The sequence below is a fragment of the Nilaparvata lugens genome, chromosome 2 (genome assembly GCF_014356525.2).
Source record: "Nilaparvata lugens isolate BPH chromosome 2, ASM1435652v1, whole genome shotgun sequence".
Lineage (NCBI taxonomy): Eukaryota > Metazoa > Arthropoda > Insecta > Hemiptera > Delphacidae > Nilaparvata > Nilaparvata lugens.
The window spans coordinates 38,053,215-38,075,771 of record NC_052505.1 but is presented as its reverse complement, the minus strand read 5'-3'; the positions used below and the strand labels follow the sequence as shown (position 1 = coordinate 38,075,771).

General features: G+C 33.4%; 2 protein-coding genes across 2 annotated transcripts in view; both read left to right on the top strand.

The window, feature by feature from the left end:
• LOC111046907 overlaps positions 1-22,557 on the top strand; it is a 56,071-nt gene that overhangs the window by 12,128 nt on the left and 21,386 nt on the right. The window contains exons 7-12 of the mRNA XM_039420068.1: positions 2,912-3,090; positions 3,413-3,566; positions 5,086-5,239; positions 7,173-7,482; positions 14,184-14,348; positions 16,212-16,376. Of these exons, the coding sequence (XP_039276002.1) occupies positions 2,912-3,090; positions 3,413-3,566; positions 5,086-5,239; positions 7,173-7,482; positions 14,184-14,348; positions 16,212-16,376 (1,127 nt within the window). The remainder of the gene's footprint in view (positions 1-2,911; positions 3,091-3,412; positions 3,567-5,085; positions 5,240-7,172; positions 7,483-14,183; positions 14,349-16,211; positions 16,377-22,557) is intronic.
• On the top strand, positions 5,385-20,608 carry LOC111046914 (nucleoside diphosphate kinase homolog 5). The gene is made up of 4 exons (XM_022332567.2): positions 5,385-6,645; positions 7,173-7,482; positions 14,184-14,398; positions 20,441-20,608. Exons 1-3 carry the CDS (start codon positions 6,385-6,387, stop codon positions 14,384-14,386), a joined length of 774 nt encoding a protein of 257 aa, XP_022188259.2. The 5' UTR covers positions 5,385-6,384; the 3' UTR covers positions 14,387-14,398; positions 20,441-20,608.

The following is a 22,557-nucleotide window of genomic DNA, read 5'->3' as shown; positions in this document are numbered from 1 at the left end:
GTCATCTGCATAAGCTAGTACTTGGTTTGTTCTGTTCTCTATCGTTCCGCTTGTGTCGGATTCTCTATGTCAGCTTGAGTTTCTGGAGCAACATCTCACCAAAAAACGACTTTACCAAATTGAACAGTGTTGCAGAGAGAGCAGCATCGCCTTGTCTAACACAAGTAGTGGCACTGAACATTCGGATAGTTTTTTTATCTAACTTAACTTGAGTGGTTGTGTTAAACATTGTTAGCTTTATGAGACTAATAAACTTTCTTGGTATTCCATTTGCATCTAATATTTTTATCATTCTGTCTCTTCTGATGCTAGCGAATGCCTGGCGGAAATCAACAAAAGCAGATGTAGATCTGTATTGTACTCGAAACATTTTTCCATCATCTGCTTCATGATGAAAACTTGATCTATTGTACTTCTTCCTTGTTGGAAACCACATTGATGCTCTTCCATTATTTCTTCCACATAACCACCTAGACGCTTCAAAAGCCATGCAGAGAAAATCTTATATGAAGTACTGTAGTTTTTGCATACGACTTTATCCCTTTTTTTGAATATGGGACGTATTGTTCAAATTTTCCATTCTTCAGGCATTCTTTCTTTTTCTCAAATCCATAAAATCAAGGTATGCACAGCTCTTATAATCTTCTTGATTACATACTTTGGTAACTCAGCTGGTATTGAATCCCCTCTTGAAGCTTTATTAATTTTGAGCTTTTTTATTACTTCTTCTATTTCTAAATGTTGGGAGCTGAATCAAGGGCTCATAACTATCATATATTATAGGGTCTTCTTCAACTTCATAATCAACTTGATCCAATAAACTGCTAAAGTGGTCAGCCCATCTATCCATTATCTCGCTATCTTCACCAAGCACTTTTCCATTCAAGTCCTTACATGCAATCAAGTTTGGTTGGAAACCTTTTCTCATCCTTCTCACTGCTTGGTAGAATTTACTACTTTCGTTTCGCTCATTCATTACCTCCATGTTTTCAATGAGCTTTTCCATACATTCTCTCTTTAATCTTCTACAGAGCGTGTTGGTTGTCTTTCAGCTCTCCATGTACTTGGCACGATCTTTCCTTGTTTCCCTTTGCATCATCAACCGACCGTCTATAGCTCTATTTTTCTGGTTTACAGCTGCCTTACATTCATCATCATACCACTCTATGTTTCTTCCTGTTAGTCTCTTCCTAAGGCTTTCTGTGGCGACCTCATCTACTGTTCTTCTTAAATATTATCCCACAGCTCCTCTAATTACCATCAACATCATTCAGGACTTCAGGGATTAGTCTGTCAAGTTCTCTTCCATTCATATCAGTCTTCTCTCTATTCTCAATTTTTCTATGTCCAGCACCTTTTTAGCCCTCTTTCATATCCTACTCTTGATAGTCTCTCCCTCAGTTTTATTGAAATAAGGAGTCACAATTTGGCCCTCTCTGGGATCTCACATTTATGATTAACGAGGCATGTCTTTTAAATATCAACACATGATCAATTTGATTGAGTGTTTCTGATGAGGGTGAGGTCCAGGTACCCATATGAATATTTTTCCTTGGGAAACATGTACTGCTGATGGTCATATTGTTTGCCATTGCAAATTCATTCAATTTTAAATCATACTCGTTTGTAACATAATGTATCGCCTGCTCTTGCCTGCATGTCATATTTGGGTACCATTCTGCATTCCCTCTCCAGAGCTTCATAGAAGCTATATTTTTCATTTTCTTCTCTCTCCTCAGTTACACAGAGATTATTGATATATTTCTAAATTTACCTTTGATTCTTATTCGGCAGTTTGCTGCCTGCATGGTAGAAACTTAGTATAGATGATTGAACTTTTTTCCAATCATGAAGCCTACTCCACCTTGACCACCTTTTCTATCCTCTGGCCCACTATACAACACTGTGAAATCTTTTTTGTCTATTTTTCCACTTCCGTGCCAACGTATCTCCTGGAGAGCAATCAACTCTATCTTGTACTTTTTCATCTCATTAGTTATCTCCATCATTCTTATTTGTCTTTTGTTGGCATTTCCTGATTTATTTCCATTATTCCTGTCTGTCCGAGGCTCATTTTGAGGCTTCACAATAATAAATATTTTTTGGTTAGGGTTTATTAGCCCCTCGCCCAATCCCCAACCTGGAGGACCAGGTCATTTTTTCGGATTTTCCTCAGCCTTTGGTAAGCCAATATCTATAGTGAGGTCCACGTTATAATGGCAGTGGATGAAGGTAGAAGAAAAGCGATGCCGATTCTCTGCATTAATTAATTATATTTCTACACTGTCAAAAACATAATTGGCATCGTTGTGGACCTGGAAAAGGATAGTACTACCGGCTTTGTCAAATGATAGACAAAGATAGCAAAACCAAAGTTGAACAAATACTGTCATTATAACGTGGACCTCACTATAAGTACAAGGCATCAGTCAATTTTCTTTTGGGGTTTTCTTCCCTTAGCCTTTGAATATCCACTGATCTCCGTCTGCAAGGCAGCAGTATTGTTTATTCTGGTCCACCCCGGGTATTTGATTTTGCCGGTACCCCCTATATCTAGTAGGCATTCCCAATCCGCCACCTGGGGAGGTGCCCGATAGGAGACCAGCAACACCCACGGGTTATTGATATAATGAATTTCTTATAAATTTATATAAAATTTATATCACAGTCGATTTCGTGTAGAGAAATTATGAAAAGGATGGACTTAGTAGTTGATAATAATTTAATTTCATCGTCATACCTTGAATTGTTCCTCCACATTATTCAAATAATAAAAAAACATTTCCAAGATCCGTTTTTATTTTATATGAGTGATTCATTTCTTTCATTGGAGAAAAAAGAATCAGTATTTGTATACCTTAATATTTATATTCAATGAATTACACATTTTTACTTCCATTTTTATGTTTAGGGAAGAAATCAGAAAGGAGATATCCGATTTGAAAAAAGATTTCAAGAAAAGTAAACAAAAGAAAGAAGAAGAAGTTGTACGACAAGAGAAGAAGGATGCTGCCACTGATAGCACCATTGAAAAGTATAAAAATGAATTGGCCGCCTATCAAGAAAAGAAAAAACAACTCCCATTAAAAGGTAACAATTGAACATTATAACCATATCCTTTTTTGTAATACTGCACTAGAATTAGTTTTGATAACAGTCTTGCTGGTATATTGAACTGAATGATTAACACATCAGTTTTGATGAATACATCATTAGTAGCCTCCTTAAAACACACTTACCTCATTGATGAAATTCTTTGCAAACTTCTATTTTCACACACCATTATATGTTTCATATGCCACTGCATCGTCATTCCTATACTAATACTACTCTAATAATATCAATTTATTCGAATGATAAACAAAATTAAGCTACCTTTTTTATTGAGATTTTTCTCATTTTTTTGTTCAAGGGGTTTCCAGAGAAGAATTCACGCTAAGCCTACTCAATAAATTCGTTAAGAAACTGCATTCTGCTAAGGAAAAAACTGAGGAGCCTGATGAGGAAAAAAGTAAAGAAAAAGATAGTGCTGCTGATGATGATGTTGAAGCAGGTGGCAGTAATTGGTAAGTCGCTTTAATATAATTTTGTCGTATATCCTATTTCCATTCAAGTTCTATCTCCGTTTTTTCAAATATCTCTCTATTCACATCATTTTTTTTGCATGCATAAGATTTTAGTAATAATGGAGTTCATAATGCTGTTCACATCGAACGCTGTTATGCTTTATTTATAACTAGCAGGTAACCTGTGCTTCGCAAGAGTCTAATAAAAACTTGACAAATTAATAACTTGACGTAATGAAATATTGAAGAATTGAAAATAGGACTGTATCCAATCTCGGTAAATGAAGAATCTATATGCGAAATTTCAAGTTAATCAGTTGAGTAGTTGAGACGTGATGGTGCGTCATTCGTGAATTTGCTATCCCGAACGTGTATAAGCCAGCTCTTCCCTTTATTATATTATTATAGATTATAGACTAGCAGGCAACCCGTGCTCCTCAAGGGTCTATAGTTGAAAATTTCATCTACTAAAATCTTGATAATTCAAAATAGGCCCATAACCATCCTCGGCAAATCAGGAATGTATACCTATGCAAAATTCCATGTTAATCAGTTGAGTAGTTCAGCTGTAATGATGCGTCATTTGTGAATTTCCTATCCTGCACGTGTATAAGCCGATTTTTCCTTTTATTATATTAAAGATCAAGCTTTAGTATAATAAAGATTTCTCTTATGAGATTTTGGAAAGTTGCAGAAATATATTATTTTATATTCTGTATTAATCTTATCATTAATTTTCAAAACTGCGGGTGAGAACGAAAAAAAGGCACGTGTACATACAACGCGGTGCTTCGATGTGTGACTACACGTTTGAATGTACTGTCTTCATTCCCTGTCGAGTGTCGACACGGGCTTGATGCTATTAAGTGTGTCCTGGGTCCCAGGCTTCATACTATTAATTTAATTTATTATATATAATTTTGATAACTCTCTGATAGAAACAAGGGTGAATAGTAACTTTATAAAAAGTGGCAGCTGTTTAAACTTACAGTCTAAAGTAAAAGTGAACAATCCCTCAGTAATGTGATTCAAAATAAAAGTCTGTTGTCAGTATAATCTTTTTTTAAAGGATTCAGTTCATTGGTCAATTCTATCTATCCTATCAACAATATTTTCTCATAATGTTGTATATTGCACAAATTACACATATATAATCGCTGTACAGGTCACTCGACATTCATAATTATAAATACTTTGGCTACTTTCCGAATGGTTGTGAGTTGTGAAAAAGTGAATTTTCTTTAACATCTTTAGTTAATTTTCGATAAAATTCTTGACCTTTGATATGACACTTCATATCTTCAGAAGTAAATCAGAAATGAATAAATAAATGCTCAGTACAGTCATAATACTGTATATTCTTGGATTTGATATCTTAGTAATAATTCATGAAGAAGAAATACCTTATTTGCAGCTTTCCCATCTATCAGAATTTGAACCTATTATTCCTCTCGGTCATTCAGTGATTTTTATTTGTATCAATAAATTAATAAATGCATGATTTTTTTTTCTGTTACAGGATGGCTCACAAGCTCCAGTTTGAAGACAATGACCCTCTAGTAGCAAAGGATGCAAATACAAAAGGAGACGACTGGTTTGATATCTATGATCCGCGTCATGCACTCAACAAAAGGCGGCGAGAAGAAAGCAAAAAATTGATGGCTAGCAGAAAATGATTCTCTATTAATATAGCCTATGTTACAATTAGCCCTCATCTAATATATAGGCCTACATCTTATCAGTGTTATTCAAACTCTTTGAACTTGCAATCAGAGTAATGAAATATTGAGTACACCTGTTACACCTTTTGTTGAATTTGTTAGGCTGCGCTCACACTAGATTCAATCAAATGTATGGGAACGTCGTTAAACGTACGTTTAAAGCTCGGGTCACACTTATCATGCAGTGTTCCGATCCTACTAATGTCTGATATTTTTGTGGGATTAAGAGGTGGTGATAGAACAGATCACTTGCTGCATGATAAGTGTGACCGGGGCTTAGCTCGTATGCAGTGTGAGCAATCATCTATTTCAAGGCATCTAGACCGCTCTTGAGTTTTTTTTGTTACTTGCACAATAAATTTCCTCATGAAAACGCATTCAATATAAACGTGGCCTGATCAGTTTTCCCCAATCGTTACTTGGTTTGTTAAGCTTTTAAGTACAAGGTAATATATTTCCATGAATATAAAAAGAAACTTATCTGGTATATAAATTCCTCTTCATTATTCAATTTATCAACATTGCTCTTGTAATTCTAATTAAATTGAAAAAGTAATGCAATTTTTTATAAGATGTAAAATTAATTGTAAATTATTGTATTTATACTAGATTATACTGTTTTTATTAAGCTGTTTTTCTTTTTCCCATTAGTTGTGTTCGGTTTCAGTTTAATAAATGGAAAAGCAAAGAAGAACGGATTAAAAAATTAAAATGGATTGAAAGATAGACCTACTGGGATCAGAGAACGGATTGTTGCTGTTGCAAGCCATTATAGATAAATATGATTTTTATTTTTGTTAACATCAAGATATAGAAATGAAGAACTGGCAAACATAGTAACAAGTAAAACCGAATCAGCTTGTTTAAACATACAGGCTGAATCTGTAATGACTCCATATGGATATTTGAAATATTGTATTTTCTTAAAAAAAACATGTTTTAATCATTTTTTAATACAATTTTTATGTATACCAAGAACTGTGAGTTTGATGCAAACTAAAGTATAGACAACTTTGTTGAATACTCTCAGTTTTGTAATTTTTCATGTTTCAATATTATATTAATTAAACTTCAGTATTATTTATTCTCAAACAAAAATGTCAATATCTTCTGAGGTAGAGTCATTCCTAGAAAATTTTCGAGGTAGAAGTGATCTTTATTTGAAGAATGGTAGTAGTAGCTTTTTATTAGACTCTAATGCAAGTTCAATCGACTCGGGATATGCTTACAATTCATCAATAAAAAGTGAGGAGTTGAACAATTTTGAGATGACTTTGGCCATAATCAAGCCAGAAGCATTTGATCGTCGGTTGGAGATAGAGAAATTAATTAGTAAGGAACACTTCAAAATTATTCAAGTGAGTAAGAATATATTTTCTAAAGATCAATTATACATTTTCACCAGTCAGTTTTTGTTCTATGTTATAGTGCATAATAATTACAATAATTATATTGATGATCAAGTAAGTTCAACACTGTTCCAGAGTATTTGAAACATTTATAATAAAATAAAAAACATTTTGTTTACAAAATAAACTCGTGGCTTCATTGTCCTAGAAAAAATACAAAATATTGAATGTAGTTTTTATTTGTAGAAGTAATATTTTTTCAAAATTCAAGTACTCTCAATTATGTGGAATTCATATTGTTATGGTTACTACTTAGATTCAAAGAAGACGTTCTATCTTTTTCCAACTTATCTTATAAATATCTCCAATACTGTAATATTTAGCTGTCGTAGAGACGTATCTTAAGGATTATGTTAACTGTAATTCTGGTCTATTATTTTTACCTAATGTAAAAATATTATTTTTGTCTAATGTAAAAAGAGTCTTCATAAAACGTTTGTCTAATCTGAAAAAAATGTTATTTTTCTGTTACACAGAAGGCAGTTGTTAAACTTACTCCTGATCAAGCAAGTGATTTCTACTATGATCATTATGGAAACTTGAACTTCCCTAAGCTGGTGTTGTCCTTGTCAAAAGGGCCCATAGTAGTTTATTGCTTGAGTAAAGACAATGCAATCAGTGACTGGAAGACACTTTTGGGACCGTCGGATGTTCGTCAAGCTAAAAAAGATAATCCTTTTTCGCTAAGAGCTCTTTTTGGCAACGAAGAAAAAAATCTGGATGGATTGCACGGAAGTGACAATAGAGACAAGGCTGAAAATGAGATACATTTCTTCTTTCCAAAAAGTAAGTGGATACTATTGTTTGTGAACAATTTCAATTGCCTTAGTTTAATTTAAAAATAAAAACACATGTCATTACAACTCTTTTGAAGAGTAGCCTACCGGTAATCGAGAATATTATTGCTTGTAAATAATATTCATCGTATTGGTGTATGAAAACAAAACGTAATTCAGTTAGATAAAAATTGAAACACTTGTAAGTAGGCGCGGTAGGAAAACCTTGACGTACCCGCGTTTCCTTTTAACATGTAAATACATATTCATTCCTTGTTTCAAAAACCCCAAATATTTTTGAACATTCATCCTCAATTTTTTTAGTTCCTTACCATTATTTTTGCAACATTTTAAATTTTTTTACTCAACTCTTAGGCTATCATAGAAAAATTATGTTGAAATACTCAGCCCAATTTGATGATAAATTATCGAGAATGGTTCACAAATTCCTATCAAATACTTAGCATCATTTTCATATTTATTATAAAAATACATAAGTATTCTGGAGTAGCTTATTATCCTATTTTTGATCAATCATGTTATGTACATGTTTCTTGAACTCATAACACTTGAATGAGGTGCTATTAAAGTCCTGGTTACATAATTATTCAGTGACCAAGGCTATATAGGTAATTTTCATATTCCTATGTGCAACTGATTAGGATTCTGGCACAAAATGAAAATTTCTCATATTTTACACATTTCACTGGCATTCTCAGCATCACAGTAATAATGAATTAGTATTTTTTTAAATTAAATAAGACTATTGAAAAGAAAAATTCATCACAGATTCAGCACATCTATTGTTAATGTATAAATGTTTATTTCACTTGTGCTTAATTGGGGTGTCCAATGAATAATATAAGGCTTTTCATAGTGAGATTGAGATGTGTCTATCAGTTTCGTTCTTCTTGACAGAGAATGATGATGAGATTGATGTTTTTGGATTGGATTCTTTAACGTGTTTCGGTGGTTTGTTTTTCTAACTCATTCAGAAGGTGGAATTATCGATATTTCAGAGAGGTGATGATAAAGTCAGGATAACATCTTTGTTGATAATATTATGATAGAGTAAAGAATTTCTCTGCCTTCCTTTCCCCCGTATTCTTAGTTTCTTGTCACTATCTATCACTATCTTTTTGTCTTCCAAATTCTACCATTGTTTAAAGTTCTTGCTATGATAACAACCACCGCACTGCGTTTTTACTATTTACTATACAAGTCGTTCATATATTTGAATAATTTCTTATTCATATTCTACTTTCGACATCTCAGTCTCACTTTCAATTCTGATTCATTTGTCTCAAAACAAATGCTTGATATAATTACATGAGAATGTATGCTTGCCTTTGAATATTATGCATAAAAGGCCTAACGTCTTACTAAAAGTTCTAACTAGCACTATCCCCATTTTAAACAATAATTTTGGCTTTATAATGAAATTCTGAGCTTGAAAATAAACGATAATGTGAATTTATTACACATCTTCACATAAAAAAAAAAATCAATTTATTGCATCTCTTTTGCATAACAATCACTAAATTAATTTTCTATGAATTACACGGCTGTACACAGGCTAACTTCATAAGGAAGGTAAATTATTTTTTACCCTTCTTCTTCTTTTACTTTTCTTTATTTTTTACATTTTAAATTATTTTTTCTTCTTGTACATTCTCCCGATTTGCGAAATTGAATTATTTTTCATCATGGTTTTGTTGGATGATTTTAGCGGTAATATTGAAGATGGATGCTATAATACTATAGAAATAGAAGATATACTCGATTTTCAACCATTTAACATTTTAATGAAGACTGCCGATCCTCCTTAAATATCTTACATTTGAACATACGCAGCATGAGGTGTAATTTCGATGAGTTTTCATATATGCTGCAGCATTGTAAAACTGATTATCACTTGATAATTTTGTCGGAGACATGGTTGTCTGATGATCATGAGTTTAACTTCAATCTAAATGGCTATCAAGTAATTGATTCACCGGCTATATTTAGTAAGTCTGATGGATTATGTATATTTATAAAGGAGAATTTGAGGACTGAGACTCTGGAAATTGACATTGCTTCAGCAAATTCAATTATTCTAGATGTTCATGATCCACAGTTGCAGCGAGATTTCACAATTATTGCAGTTTACAGATCCCCATCATTACGGGTTGATGAGTTATTGAAGACCTAGGTCAGTGCTTAGAAAAATTGAAAGATAGAGATAACATTATTTTGGTCGGCGACATAAATATTAATAAAAATCTAAATACAAACCTTGTAAATGAATACTGTAGCTTACTGCATTTAAACGGTTTCCAATCTTATATCAATAAATCAACTAGAATTCAAGGTAATTCAGTATCCTGTCTTGATCATATTTTCTATAAGAGTAGGAAACCTAAATCTGAAGAGATTCTAGGCGTTATTTTTAAAACAAGCATCACGGACCACTTCGGAATAGGCCTTGTTGTGGGGTTCTTGGACCTCACACTCGAACCTAAAGAGCAAGTGAAATTCATTGAAAAAATAAATTATCCACAGCTAATTGATGTTCTAAAAAAAGAATCTTGGGATTGTATAATGAAGGGGTGTGACTTGGAAAATCTAACAGAAATTTTTATTAATAGACTAAATGAACATATAAATACTGCTAAAACTAAAGTTAATCTGCGGCATAAACTACAGCCATTAAAGAATTGGATGAGCGTGAATTGATCAACTGCATAAGAAGACGAGACAAAATGTATAAAAATATGGCAAAACAACCCCTAAACCTTGAACTAAGGAACAAATACACTAGATATAGAAACATACTGAGGAATCTAATAAAGAAAGCTAAACAGGATTATTTCAAAAATAAAATAGCACAAAATAAAACAAACTGTAAAAAATTATGGAGTTGTATTAATGAATTATTGACAAAAAAACTAGGAACACTAATATTAAAATTGAGCCCACCATACTCAACAAGCATTTTTCTGAAGTGGGTAAGACCTATGCTGAGAGATTGCAATTGAATTCTATCCCTAGAAATATCAACCAAGCAAATTTTCCTGAAACCCATATAAATTCTCCTAACTCCTTTCTTTTATCCAACGAATGAACATGAAATAATAAACACAGTAAGGACTCTAAAAGATAATTCTTCACCGGGTATTGACAAAATCAGCAATAAATGTTTAAGAAATATATCCAATTATATAGCAAAACCTTTAGCTTTTATTATAAACGAATGTTTCAAACATGGACACTTTCCTCAGGAGTTTAAAGTTGCAAGGGTTGTTCCACTATATAAGGCGGGAAATGTAAATGATCCATCAAACTACAGACCAATAAGCTTACTTTGCAGTTTATCAAAGGTTATGGAGAAGGTAATAAAAATAAGACTTATAAACTATCTAGATAACCATAACATTATAAATAAAAATCAATATGGGTTTCAGGCTGGGAAGAGTACACAAGATGCCATATCACATCTCTTAAACATTGTTACTGAGAATTTTACAAGTAGTAGGAAGACTCTTACAGTTTTTTTGGATCTGGCGAAAGCCTTCGATACAATACCTCACAAAAAACTGTTAACAAAGTTGGAAAACCTAGGAATTAGGGGTATAGCTCTAAAATTGTTTGAAAATTATTTAAAGGATAGAACACAAATAATAACTATTGGTGACAAGACAGATCAAACAAATTTATCAGGATATGGTGTACCACAGGGTACGGTGCTTTCTCCGATACTATTCCTCATTTATATAATGACCTACTAAATTTGAGTACTGATAAAAGAACGCTTATCTCGTTTGCCGATGATACCACGGTAACATTTACAGGTACATCATGGGAGGATGTATATGCTCTTGCAGCTGAGGGATTGAGCATTGTGAGTCTTGGTTGAATGAAAATACACTCACACTCAATCACAAAAAAGTACATATATAACTTTTTCACCAAATGCTAGGACTCAGCCTATAAATCTGACCTTGAAGTTGCATTCTCCTTCCTGCAGTCTGCCTGCATCAACCCCTTGCCGGTGTGCAGTACTGGATAAAACAGACTCTGCCAAGTACCTTGGGATTATTATTGATTCACATCTTAGATGGAACTGTCAAATGATGATAAATGTAAAAAGCTAAAATATTTAATATATAGATTTCACAGAATTAGTTTGATTAATGATAAAAGTATTTCAAAGTTGCTTTATACTGCTTACGTTCAATCCATCTTGCAGTATGGTTTACTGGCGTGGGGTGGTGCGGCGGGTTGTCACATAGGTAGGTTGTTTGTGGTGCAAAAGCATATTATGAGAGCAGCGTTGGGTAAGCCCAGACTCTACCCAAGCTCAGAGTTATTTAGAGAATTTGATGTTCTGACTCTAAGACAGCTATATATTAAAAGTCTAATTCAGTATGCAGATAAAAATAAAATTCAACATGATATCCGTGAAACCCCGTACAACCTAAGAAATTTGACAGTGGTCCAAAACAGAGTTGACCTAAATGTTTGTCGATATCAATTCAGTTACAGAGTTAATAGATTAATAAATGTTGTGCCTAGTAGAATTATTAAAATAAGCTGTAAGAAACATAACTCTAAGGAAGTGGATAATTGGATAAAAACAAATGATCTTATTGTATGGTGATCTGAGTTTGTCAGGTACCTATTTCTTGTCTACCGATTTTTTAAGAGTTGTGGAGGATTTCCGTTGTGTTTCTGTATTGAACTTACTTAATTTTCAAAACTCAATATTTCATTTTGTAGTTTGTGTATTTCTGTCTGTCTGAAGTGTTCTCATAACTATGTCTTATTCTATTTGTAGGAATACTTAATAATGTAGAAAAATATAAGTAATATATATAATATAAGTGAATATATAAATGTTGAAATATATTTCACATAAGAAAAATAATCAAAATAGTTTATGCATTGTTTTTGCTTAGAATAGTTCGCCTTCTTGCTGCTTTGTTGTGATCAGAATTTATATAGACTCCTTCCTGCGCTCAGGTTTTAACCTTTGCAGGGAGATATTTCTTCATAGACTAATGTAATATTTCTGTTTCTGTGAATGTATTTTTTGAGGAAATAAATTTGATTTTGATTTGATTTGATTTTGAAATTTACGCTACATTTAGATACATAAGTTCTCACCTGTTGCTGGCTGTTGTGGTCACCCTAGACAAGTTTGATACATACCTGGATAATCCAACTGGTTAACAAAAATTACAGAAATCAGTAAGTCATTTATTTAATATTCAGTTTGAAGACACTGGAAAAAACTAGCTAACGACCACATCAAACAAACACTAAATTCATAACATTGATGTTTCACCACATGCCACGCTTATATCCGTGAGGAGCCGATTGCTTTTGTGGTCGCGCTGTTGAGCTATCGATAAGATGTCCCTGCTGCATCTGTTGAAGAGCTGACACCTTGAAGCATAATTAAATTTATTTGAAAATGGCTTCCCGGGGGTTTGGAACCCACCCTAAGTTGCAGGTCCCTTCATCTCTCATCATCATTTGTCCAATTACCCACGCAGAAGCCTGGAGCTCATGTGAGCATCACCCACAGCAAAGGGTCAAGGGGGGTTCTTTGTCTGCGTAAGAATATTTGCAAACAACTCAAACATAAAGTATTTTAATATGGCTACTTGAATGTTTTAATTATAGAAAATCATTTTGAAAAGAAACTTGATAATGGGTATTGTATTATTGCCGAAACTAGTTGTGATTGATATTAAATATAGTCTTCACCTTCTAATAATGGTACTCAAACCTATTTCACTCATTTCAAACATATTTCCAGCTTTATCTCATATTTTGAACTTTTCGCATTCAATTTTTAGAGAAATAGTATTAATCAAAAACTGTATTATTTCTAACAGTTGTAGTCGGCATCAACATCGTATGGTCATAAAGTCAATCCGCACACCTAGTAAATGTAGTAACATAGCGCAGAGAGTGACCAAAATGACTCTTTTAATTTCTCTGTTTCTCTTTCGTCATACCCCACTTCTCTATTCTTATTCTATGCCAGTAAAAGTAAGTGTATTCGGCTTATTCGCGTGCTATGTAAACAGCTCTCTTATTAACTCCTCATTTTGTAACTGTGCAAAACTAATAACACTGACAAGTTTATTATTGACTTGTATGTAACCCTTGCTCCGCAATGGTCTAATTAAGAACTTGACGTAATGAAATCTTGAAGAATTGAAAAAAGGCCTATAATTATCCTCGGTAAATTAAGAATCGAATGTTACCTAAATTTGGGAGAGAAATAGTACAAGGTATTCTTAGTTTTTCTCTTCCGATCTGTGCTCCATTGTAAAAAAGAATAAATAAATATGCAAAATTCCAAGTTAAACAGTCCAGTAGTTCAGACGTGATGATGCGTTATTCGTGAATTTCCTATCTTCTATGCGTATAAGCCAGTTCTTCCCTTCATTAAAGTATAGATTACTCTTAGTTTTCATACCATGTCAACTCATATAAATGATATAAATCGCTTTCCAGACGGTCAATATTATTATACAATATAGTGCTTACTTACAACATCAGGCCACAGTGACGTGTTTATTCATTCTAGTTGTGTGGACTGATGTTATAAGTAGGTACTGATATGATACAATAATACTGGAAGTCTAGGGACCGCTTTTACCTTTCATACAATTTTACTGCACAATATTGATGGAGAATGCATGTTTGGTTCAGTTCTAGTGGAGCGATTGAGATCGGAGCAGGAGCGACTGGACTACTTGAATGAGCAGGTGGTGCCAGTGGTGCTGGAGGGATTGGTGGAGGTGTGCCGACTCAAGCCGGCCGATCCCATGCTCTGGTTCGCCGACTGGCTGCTCCAAAACAACCCAAACAAACCTCGCATGGCACCCGTCCTTATGCGGATACCTCATCATTAACATCTCCCAACTGTGAGTCTAATTATCCATTTCTATTGAAACTATTACCTTATCAAAAGAAGACAAGAAACATAAGATATAGGATATTTATTGACAATTGTTAAAAAATTAAAGACAATTGTGTAAAATTAGATCAAACTTGAAAAATGAATGCCGTAATTATTTAACAATATTAATCAATTACGAATATAAAAGAAAAATAATATAGTATTATATTAATCCATCAACATTATACTAGATCACATTAGCAATCTAGAGGAAAGAAAAGTTGATACTTGCATCCATGTGGAATGAAACTTATCTTGAAAGTATACCATGAAAAATTGAAATTCATAATACAATACAAACATCTCGGCGTTTTTGAGAGGAAAATTCCAAGAAATATTTATGTTCCAGTTAAAGAATTGAATTAAATAATTGCCTTTATTAAGGGCGGAGTTAGGACTCTAGGTCCTCTCTGCCACACAACCCTAAAGAGAGGAGGAGAGGAGTGGAAAGAACCAATTCAGAGCTCGAATCATTTATAAATGAGTGAAGTATTGTAAAATGTATAAAGATGCAGCAGCTAAGGTGGTTTGGACATATCTATAGAATGAATGAGAACAGAATGTCTCAAATAATATTTGAAGAGAGGCTGAATTCAAGAAGGAAGAGAGGAAGACCAAGAATAAGATGGGTGGATGAAGTGAGACGATCTCTAAAAAATGGGATGTAGAGGATGGGGACGAATGACAGAGGACCGAGAAGCGCGGAGAGCTGTAGTGGAGGTGGCCCAAACTCATAATAAGCTGTAGTACAAAAAACAAAAAATCTGGTGTGGTACACTCACACAACTTTCCTTGCTCATTGATCTATAAGCCTCATTCTTAAACGAGGATAATTTGGGAGAATGTTATAATGCTGATGGCGGCTAAATAATTAAAACTACTATTATACTATTGTTATTGTTTTCAGAGTACATTTTCCTTTGTTTAAATTATGAAATTTGAGGATTTTTTAAACGTTGTCAAAACAGCTGTTCTTCAAATAGAATATCGACATGTGTTCTTATGAATAGACTGCTCTACCTACCTACCTCATGCACGAGAAGGAGATTACAATAGTTATTGTGCAACTAGTGTAACAAGTGACAGTTTGCTGCACCGAAAGAAACGTTTACGCCCGAGCCGTAGGCAAGGGCGGAATGGCTTCTTGAGTGCAGCAGACGAACTTTGCTCACGTATTTCACATTAAACTTTTCCTACAGTTACCATTGAATAGGAGAAGTTGTTGATTAAATGATTATGGGTAAAATGATGGCTGAAATCCATCAATGTTTTGTGTGTGATGCTGTTATTAATAACAACCTTAATTCATTTAAAAATTAAGAATCGAATGTTACCTAAATTTGGGAGAGAAATAGTACAAGGTATTCTTAGTTTTTCTCTTCCGATCTGTGCTCCATTGTAAAAAAGAATAAATAAATATGCAAAATTCCAAGTTAAACAGTCCAGTAGTTCAGACGTGATGATGCGTTATTCGTGAATTTCCTAACTCCTACGCGTATAAGTCAGTTCTTCCCTTCATTAAAGTATAGATTACTCTTAGTTTCCATACCACGTCAACTCATATAAATGATATAAATCGCTTTCCAGACGGTCAATATTATTATACAATATAATGCTTACTTAGAACATCAGGCCACAGTGACGTGTTTATTCATTCTAGTTGTGTGGACTGATGTTATAAGTAGGTACTCACAATAATACTGGAAGTCTAGGGACCGCTTTTACCTTTCATACAATTTTACTGCACAATATTGATGGAGAATGCATGTTTGGTTCAGTTCTAGTGGAGCGATTGAGATCGGAGCAGGAGCGACTGGACTACTTGAATGAGCAGGTGGTGCCAGTGGTGCTGGAGGGATTGGTGGAGGTGTGCCGACTCAAGCCGGCCGATCCCATGCTCTGGTTCGCCGACTGGCTGCTCCAAAACAACCCAAACAAACCTCGCATGGCACCCGTCCTTATGCGGATACCTCATCATTAACATCTCCCAACTGTGAGTCTAATTATCCATTTCTATTGAAACTATTACCTTATCAAAAGAAGACAAGGAACATAAGATATAGGATATTTATTGACAATTGTTAAAAAAATTAAAGACAATTGTGTAAAATTAGATCAAACTTGAAAAATGAATGATTATTTAACAATATTAATCAATTACAAATATAAAAGAAAAATAATATAGTATATATTAATCCATCAACATCATACTAGAACACATTAGCAAACTAGAAGAAAGAAAAGTTGTTACTTGCATCCATGTGGAATGAAACTTATCTTGAAAGTATACCATGAAAAATTGAACTTCATAATACAATACAAACATCTCGGCGTTTTTGAGAGGAAAATTCCAAGAAATATTTATGTTCCAGTTGAAGAATTGAATTAAATAATTGCCTTTATTAAGGGCGGAGTTAGGACTCTAGGTCCTCTCTGCCACACAACCCTAAAGAGAGGAGGAGAGGAGTGGAAAGAACCAATTCAGAGCTCGAATCATTTATAAATGAGTGAAGTATTGTAAAATGTATAAAAACGCAGCAGCTAAGGTGGTTTGGACATATATGAAGAATGAATGAGAACGCAATGTCTCAAATAATATTTGAAGAGAGGCTGAATTCAAGAAGGAAGAGAGGAAGACCGAGAATAAGATGGGTGGAAGAAGTGAGACGATCTCTAAAAAATGGGATGTAGAGGATGGGGACGAATGACAGAGGACCGAGAAGCGCGGAGAGCTGTAGTGGAGGTGGCCCAAACACATAATAAGCTGTAGTACTAAAAACAAAAAATCTGGTGTGGTCCACTCACACAACTTTCCTTGCTCATTGATCTATAAGCCTCATTCTTAAACGAGGATAATTTGGGAGAATGATATAATGCCGAAGGCGGCTAAATAATTAAAACTACTATTATACTATTGTTATTGTTTTCAGAGTACATATTATTTTCCTTTGTTTAAATTATGAAATTTGAGGATTTTTCAAAAGTTGTCAAAACAGCTGTTCTTCAAATAAAATATCAACATGTGTTCTTATGAATAAACTGCTCTACCTACCTACCTCACGCACGAGAAGGAGATTACAAAGTAAATTTCTCAAGGATGGGGTGGACCCCTTGTTAGTTTCTCAGGGAGGAGACTCATGCCAGTTAATAGAGCTGATATATAACTATACAGGGTATGAATTTGAAAAAAATCGGTCGAGTCATTTTTACAATATACAACTGGTTTTCCTTAATCCTTAGGTACGTTTTACTAGGGATATATTAATGTGCTATTTATCGATTATTTACAAGATATCACTTATTATTATCAAGATAAGTTATCACTTATCACTAACCACACATAAATTTTATGCAATTGATCTTGAACTAACTTTTATCCAATTGATATTTCACGAAAAAATATAAAATCATAATAATCAATGAAAGAAAAACGTATACACACTAGCCAACTACACTATTGTGAACAAGTAGGCCTTCATCAGTAAAAACTTACGCATGCTGTTTGTAATGTATAGATTGCAGTTGTCCAGTATGGATACAACAGTAAAAATGAAGGAATCAATCATTTTTTGGACTAGTACCTAAGTAGTACCTAAAACTGGTCAAGCCATTGATATAGTACCGGGTGTTTCAAAAAGAATGACCCAATTTTAAACAGTTATATTTATTTCAAAAAATGGTGTATACAAACAAATTTTACATAAAATTACTCACAGAAGTATTAAGTTTATGATGATGTATTATAATGTGTCCTATGTGTCCTCTTTTGGAGGCTCGGACGACATCTAGACGGTAGCTATTCATCTATTCATCTCAGATTGTTCGCAAGATGTCTGTCTTCTCGGACTGTAACTACTGCATCAGTTAACCTGGTTTTTAGCTTCTCAATATCAAGTGCTAAGGGAGGGAAAACGTTAAAGATCGTGTTCATGTTCCTCCCTTAGCACTTTATTGACCGAGCGAAGTGAGGTCTAAGATTCAAGTCGACGGTTTGGCATTTCTCTTAATGTTTAAATGTTTAAATGTTTGAATGATTAAATGTTCATATGTTGCGCATTTACGGCGAAACGCGGTAATAGATTTTCATGAAATTTGACAGGTATGCTCCTTTTTTCAATTGCGCGTCGACGTATATACAAGGTTTTTGGAAATTTCGCATTTCAAGGATAATATATAAGGAAAAAGGAGCCTCCTACATATGCCAATATTAGAGTAAATCAGACTATAGAATTATTCATCATAAATCAGCTGACAAGTGATTACAATCACTCATCAAAATAACAATTTATTCACACTTCAAAAAACAAACACATCATCAATTACAAATGGATATACTATGAGATCCATTTAGAATGATATATACTGCGTTTTCTACAATATTTGTTAATTGACCGAGCGAAGTGAGGTCTAAGATTCAAGTTGACGGCTAATGTTTAAATGTTTGAATGATTAAATGTTTATATGTGCGCATTTACGGCGAAACGCAGTAATAGATTTTTATGAAATTTGACAGGTATGTTCCTTTTTTAATTGTGCGTCGACGTCTTTACAAGGTTTTTGGAAATTCTGCATTTCAAGGATAATATAAAAGGAAAAAGAAGCCTCCTTCATTATGCCAATATTATTCGAGTAAAAATCAGACTATAGAATTATTCATCATAAATCAGCTGACAAGTGATTACACAGATGTGTGTAGAAACCAGTCTATTGCTGTATTTCCATAAGGTCTATAATTACAATCAGGTACTTGTGGATGAGAATACTGCGTGAGGTCTACTATTCACAGAACTACTAGTATACTATGTACTATTCTACACTAAAGCTGGGTTTACAAAATGTTAATAACTTAATCCTTATCCTTATAGATTATATTAGATTGAACGGAACTTGACAAACACATATGCTCATCATGTGTATGATAAGATGTGTTCAATCTAATAGAATCTATAAGGATTAAGTTAATAACATTTTGTTATTAACTTTGGTGTAAACGCAGCTTAACAGAATCTAGTTACCATTTTGGACTTTCTAAAGTAAAAATGTTTTCTAAAAAAAAGAGAAATAAACGAAAATAAGCTTTTCTTGTTGAATTTTTCTTTTCGTGAGATCAGCTGAATGATCCCACACATGCACTCGTTCACTCATTTCCATTACGGTATCGACAGACGACAAAATTTCCAGCTGTTTTCCCAAGGACGTATTTATCCTTTTAAAATGTCTTTCAGTGAGTTATCCCAGGGCTGAGACCTAGTGCAATCGAATTCTCATATAATAAACCTACTTTGTTCCAAATTTCGTGAGAATCGTTAGAGCCGTTTTCGAGATCCGGTCACATACAGATATATAAACATAAAAACATCTAAACATATTAACAGAAATTGCTCGTTTAATATTATAGGATTCCAGAGTTTAGATGCTGTTTCTTCCAGACATTCTTGATTTTGTGTAGAAGAATTAGGTAACATAGTAAATTCTATTTAAATCACAGTTGATGCTGTAAACGAGATGAAATATTTTCAAATACAGGATCCAGGATTTGAAAATGTAGCCAGAGATAAAAATGAAAATTCAATTCATGACCTTTTTCTAATATCATCAGAAGCAATTCAGGTGAAAAGTCTGTGTTGTTAACACTCGTTTTCATAAAATTATCAATACATGAATTTTAGTCTACTGTTCATAGATCTGAATGAAGCTTACTTTACTGTATTTGATAGGTATAAGTGGCTCTTGTATTCATGACACCACTATAATAAGTCTGTTTTTTGGCATCTAGCTAATATGTGAAGAGTTTTCCGTTATCGGTATAAAAAATTCCTTCCTGTTTGAGGAATAATCAGGCTATTAAAGCACGCGCTTCATATTCCGCTATTTTTTAAATTATTATTCATCATTTTATCAAATCCATGGTTCAGCGAGGTTGAACTTTTCTCTTTCCATAAGTATTTATTGTTTTAGTTAATCATAAAACCTATTCAACCATTAACCCGTATCATACTTTTTACAGAATTCTTATCAATTCTAACCTCCAGAAGCTTCTTGATAAATAATACTGCTGTGATAAAGAGGCCATAAAGCGATGACTTTTAAAAACATTCAATGAGTACTGAAGAATCATAAATGCTCCTGTAAGTCAAAAATTCTGACTGTAAAAATTATATTATTTTCAGCTCTCTTTATTTTTGTTTTCTTCATTGAAAATTTGAAGCAATAAACAACTAACTATATCAAATTAGTAGATATTTAAAAGATAATAGTAGCCCACGTGCAACAATTACCATCGATCCATGTAAAATTCTAAAGCTGGGTTTACACCAAAGTTATTAACAAAATGTTTATCGCTTAATCCTTATAGATTCTATTAGATTGAACGGAACTTGACAAACACATATGTTGATCATGTGTATGATAAGATATGTTCAATCTAATAGAATCTATAAGGATTAAGTTATTAACATCTTGTTATTAACTTTGGTGTAAACGCAGCTTAAGATATTTTATTATTGCATGGAAAATGAACTCTACATAACCTCTGGACTGTTCATTTCAAATTAAGGTTAGAAACAGTTTTGAGCGAATGCCTGTTGTTTACACCTGGATTGTATCTATAGTCAATGAATGAATAAATATATAAAATGAGTAAACAAACTACTGAATACATCATTATCAGTTACAAAACTTTATATAGTAAAAATTGACAGATATAGTTGTAAATCACAATGTGGCTGTTGTATAGATTACTGGATAAGGTTTCTTAGCAAATAGTGTACTAAATTTGAGTTTTTGAAAAAATGTTTTACCTTGATCTTGATATCCAGAGTCTTCTTGATGCCCAACATCTTGATAGCAGCCTGTTGCCAAGAATTTCTTAATATGTACGTACTCGTATTGTTACTGATGTGAAATTGTTAAAGAATTGAAATAAGTCACTTATATCTCTTTTTGAAATTATTCAATGGAATGAGGAAGAACAGAATTTCTGGGTTTGATATTTTATTGCTGCCGTTTTTGTTTATTTGATAATGGATGAGTGAATTTCAGATAGCATAAAATAACCATCAAGATATGCAGTTTTAATTATCTAAAATATGTAAACAATCAGATGTTACTAATTCAAGCCTTCAACAGGGAAATTAATTGGAAGTCTAGAATTCCTGCCAATAACTTGTTGTCAATCGTTTTTTCGGATTACGGTATATGTATACTGTAATAGTTACAATGCAACATTAATGTTTTGAACAAAATGTTTGGGCCTCGAAAATTCTTCTTTACTATAGGGTCCGCCACGGGAAACTGATGTTTTTTTTTCAAATGGACAACCTTCCTCTAATTAAAGTTTAAAAATAATTCGTTGGCAGAAATACATTTCTTAGACATGCAATTTCACTAATCTATAGTACAAAAAATAATATCATAAGGAAGGCGTTCATTTTCACGCTTACAATGTGGAGACGCTCTCTGAAGTTTGAATCTCTCTTCAATAGTTGACTATCGATCTGAGCGACATTCTGCTCTATAGCTTGTTGCAGTTTGCCCAACGTACGAGGCTTATTTTCATACACACAATACTTTAGAAATACCCACAAGAAAAATCATACATCTAGTGGTCTGGGGCCAATGCAGATCACCGAATCTAGGAATAACGTGTTTGGGGAATATAGCCTGTCTTCCAGAATATGTTTTCCGCAGTTCTAACTGTGCGACGTGGTCCCTGTGGCTGGCTTTCCATTAAACTACCGCCATTTCAAAGGGCATTATCGTCGGTTTACCTTGGCGGACTCTGTATAATATCTCATTGAAAATACAGTGTCAGAGACTATAAAAATATCAAGTTCTAATCAAATTCACCAACTACCAAAGTAGACGGGCTACCTTTCCTTCTTTGTTTATGTAAAAACCGTCAACTCACTCATGATTTCTTTCAACAATAAGAACAGCATACAATTAAATGAGTTATTTAAATAGAATATTTTGAAATTTTCAACTATCTTTTTTAAAAATCAGTGTTGACTTATTCATGAGAGTACATGACAGTATTAAAGTCGTGGTTCCAAATATTCAGTTACATGTATTTCAAGTTCATAAGCTGATCCAAGCATAAAAAATTCAAGCTTAGCCTGCTCT

Coding starts and splice junctions, on each gene's coding strand:
- LOC111046914 (XM_022332567.2), top strand. CDS start 6,385: ATGTCAATATCTTCTGAGGTAGAGTCATTCCTAGAAAATTTTCGAGGT. Junction 6,646..7,172: donor AACACTTCAAAATTATTCAA/GTGAGTAAGAAT, acceptor TCTGTTACACAG/AAGGCAGTTGTTAAACTTAC. Junction 7,483..14,183: donor ACATTTCTTCTTTCCAAAAA/GTAAGTGGATAC, acceptor TGTTTGGTTCAG/TTCTAGTGGAGCGATTGAGA.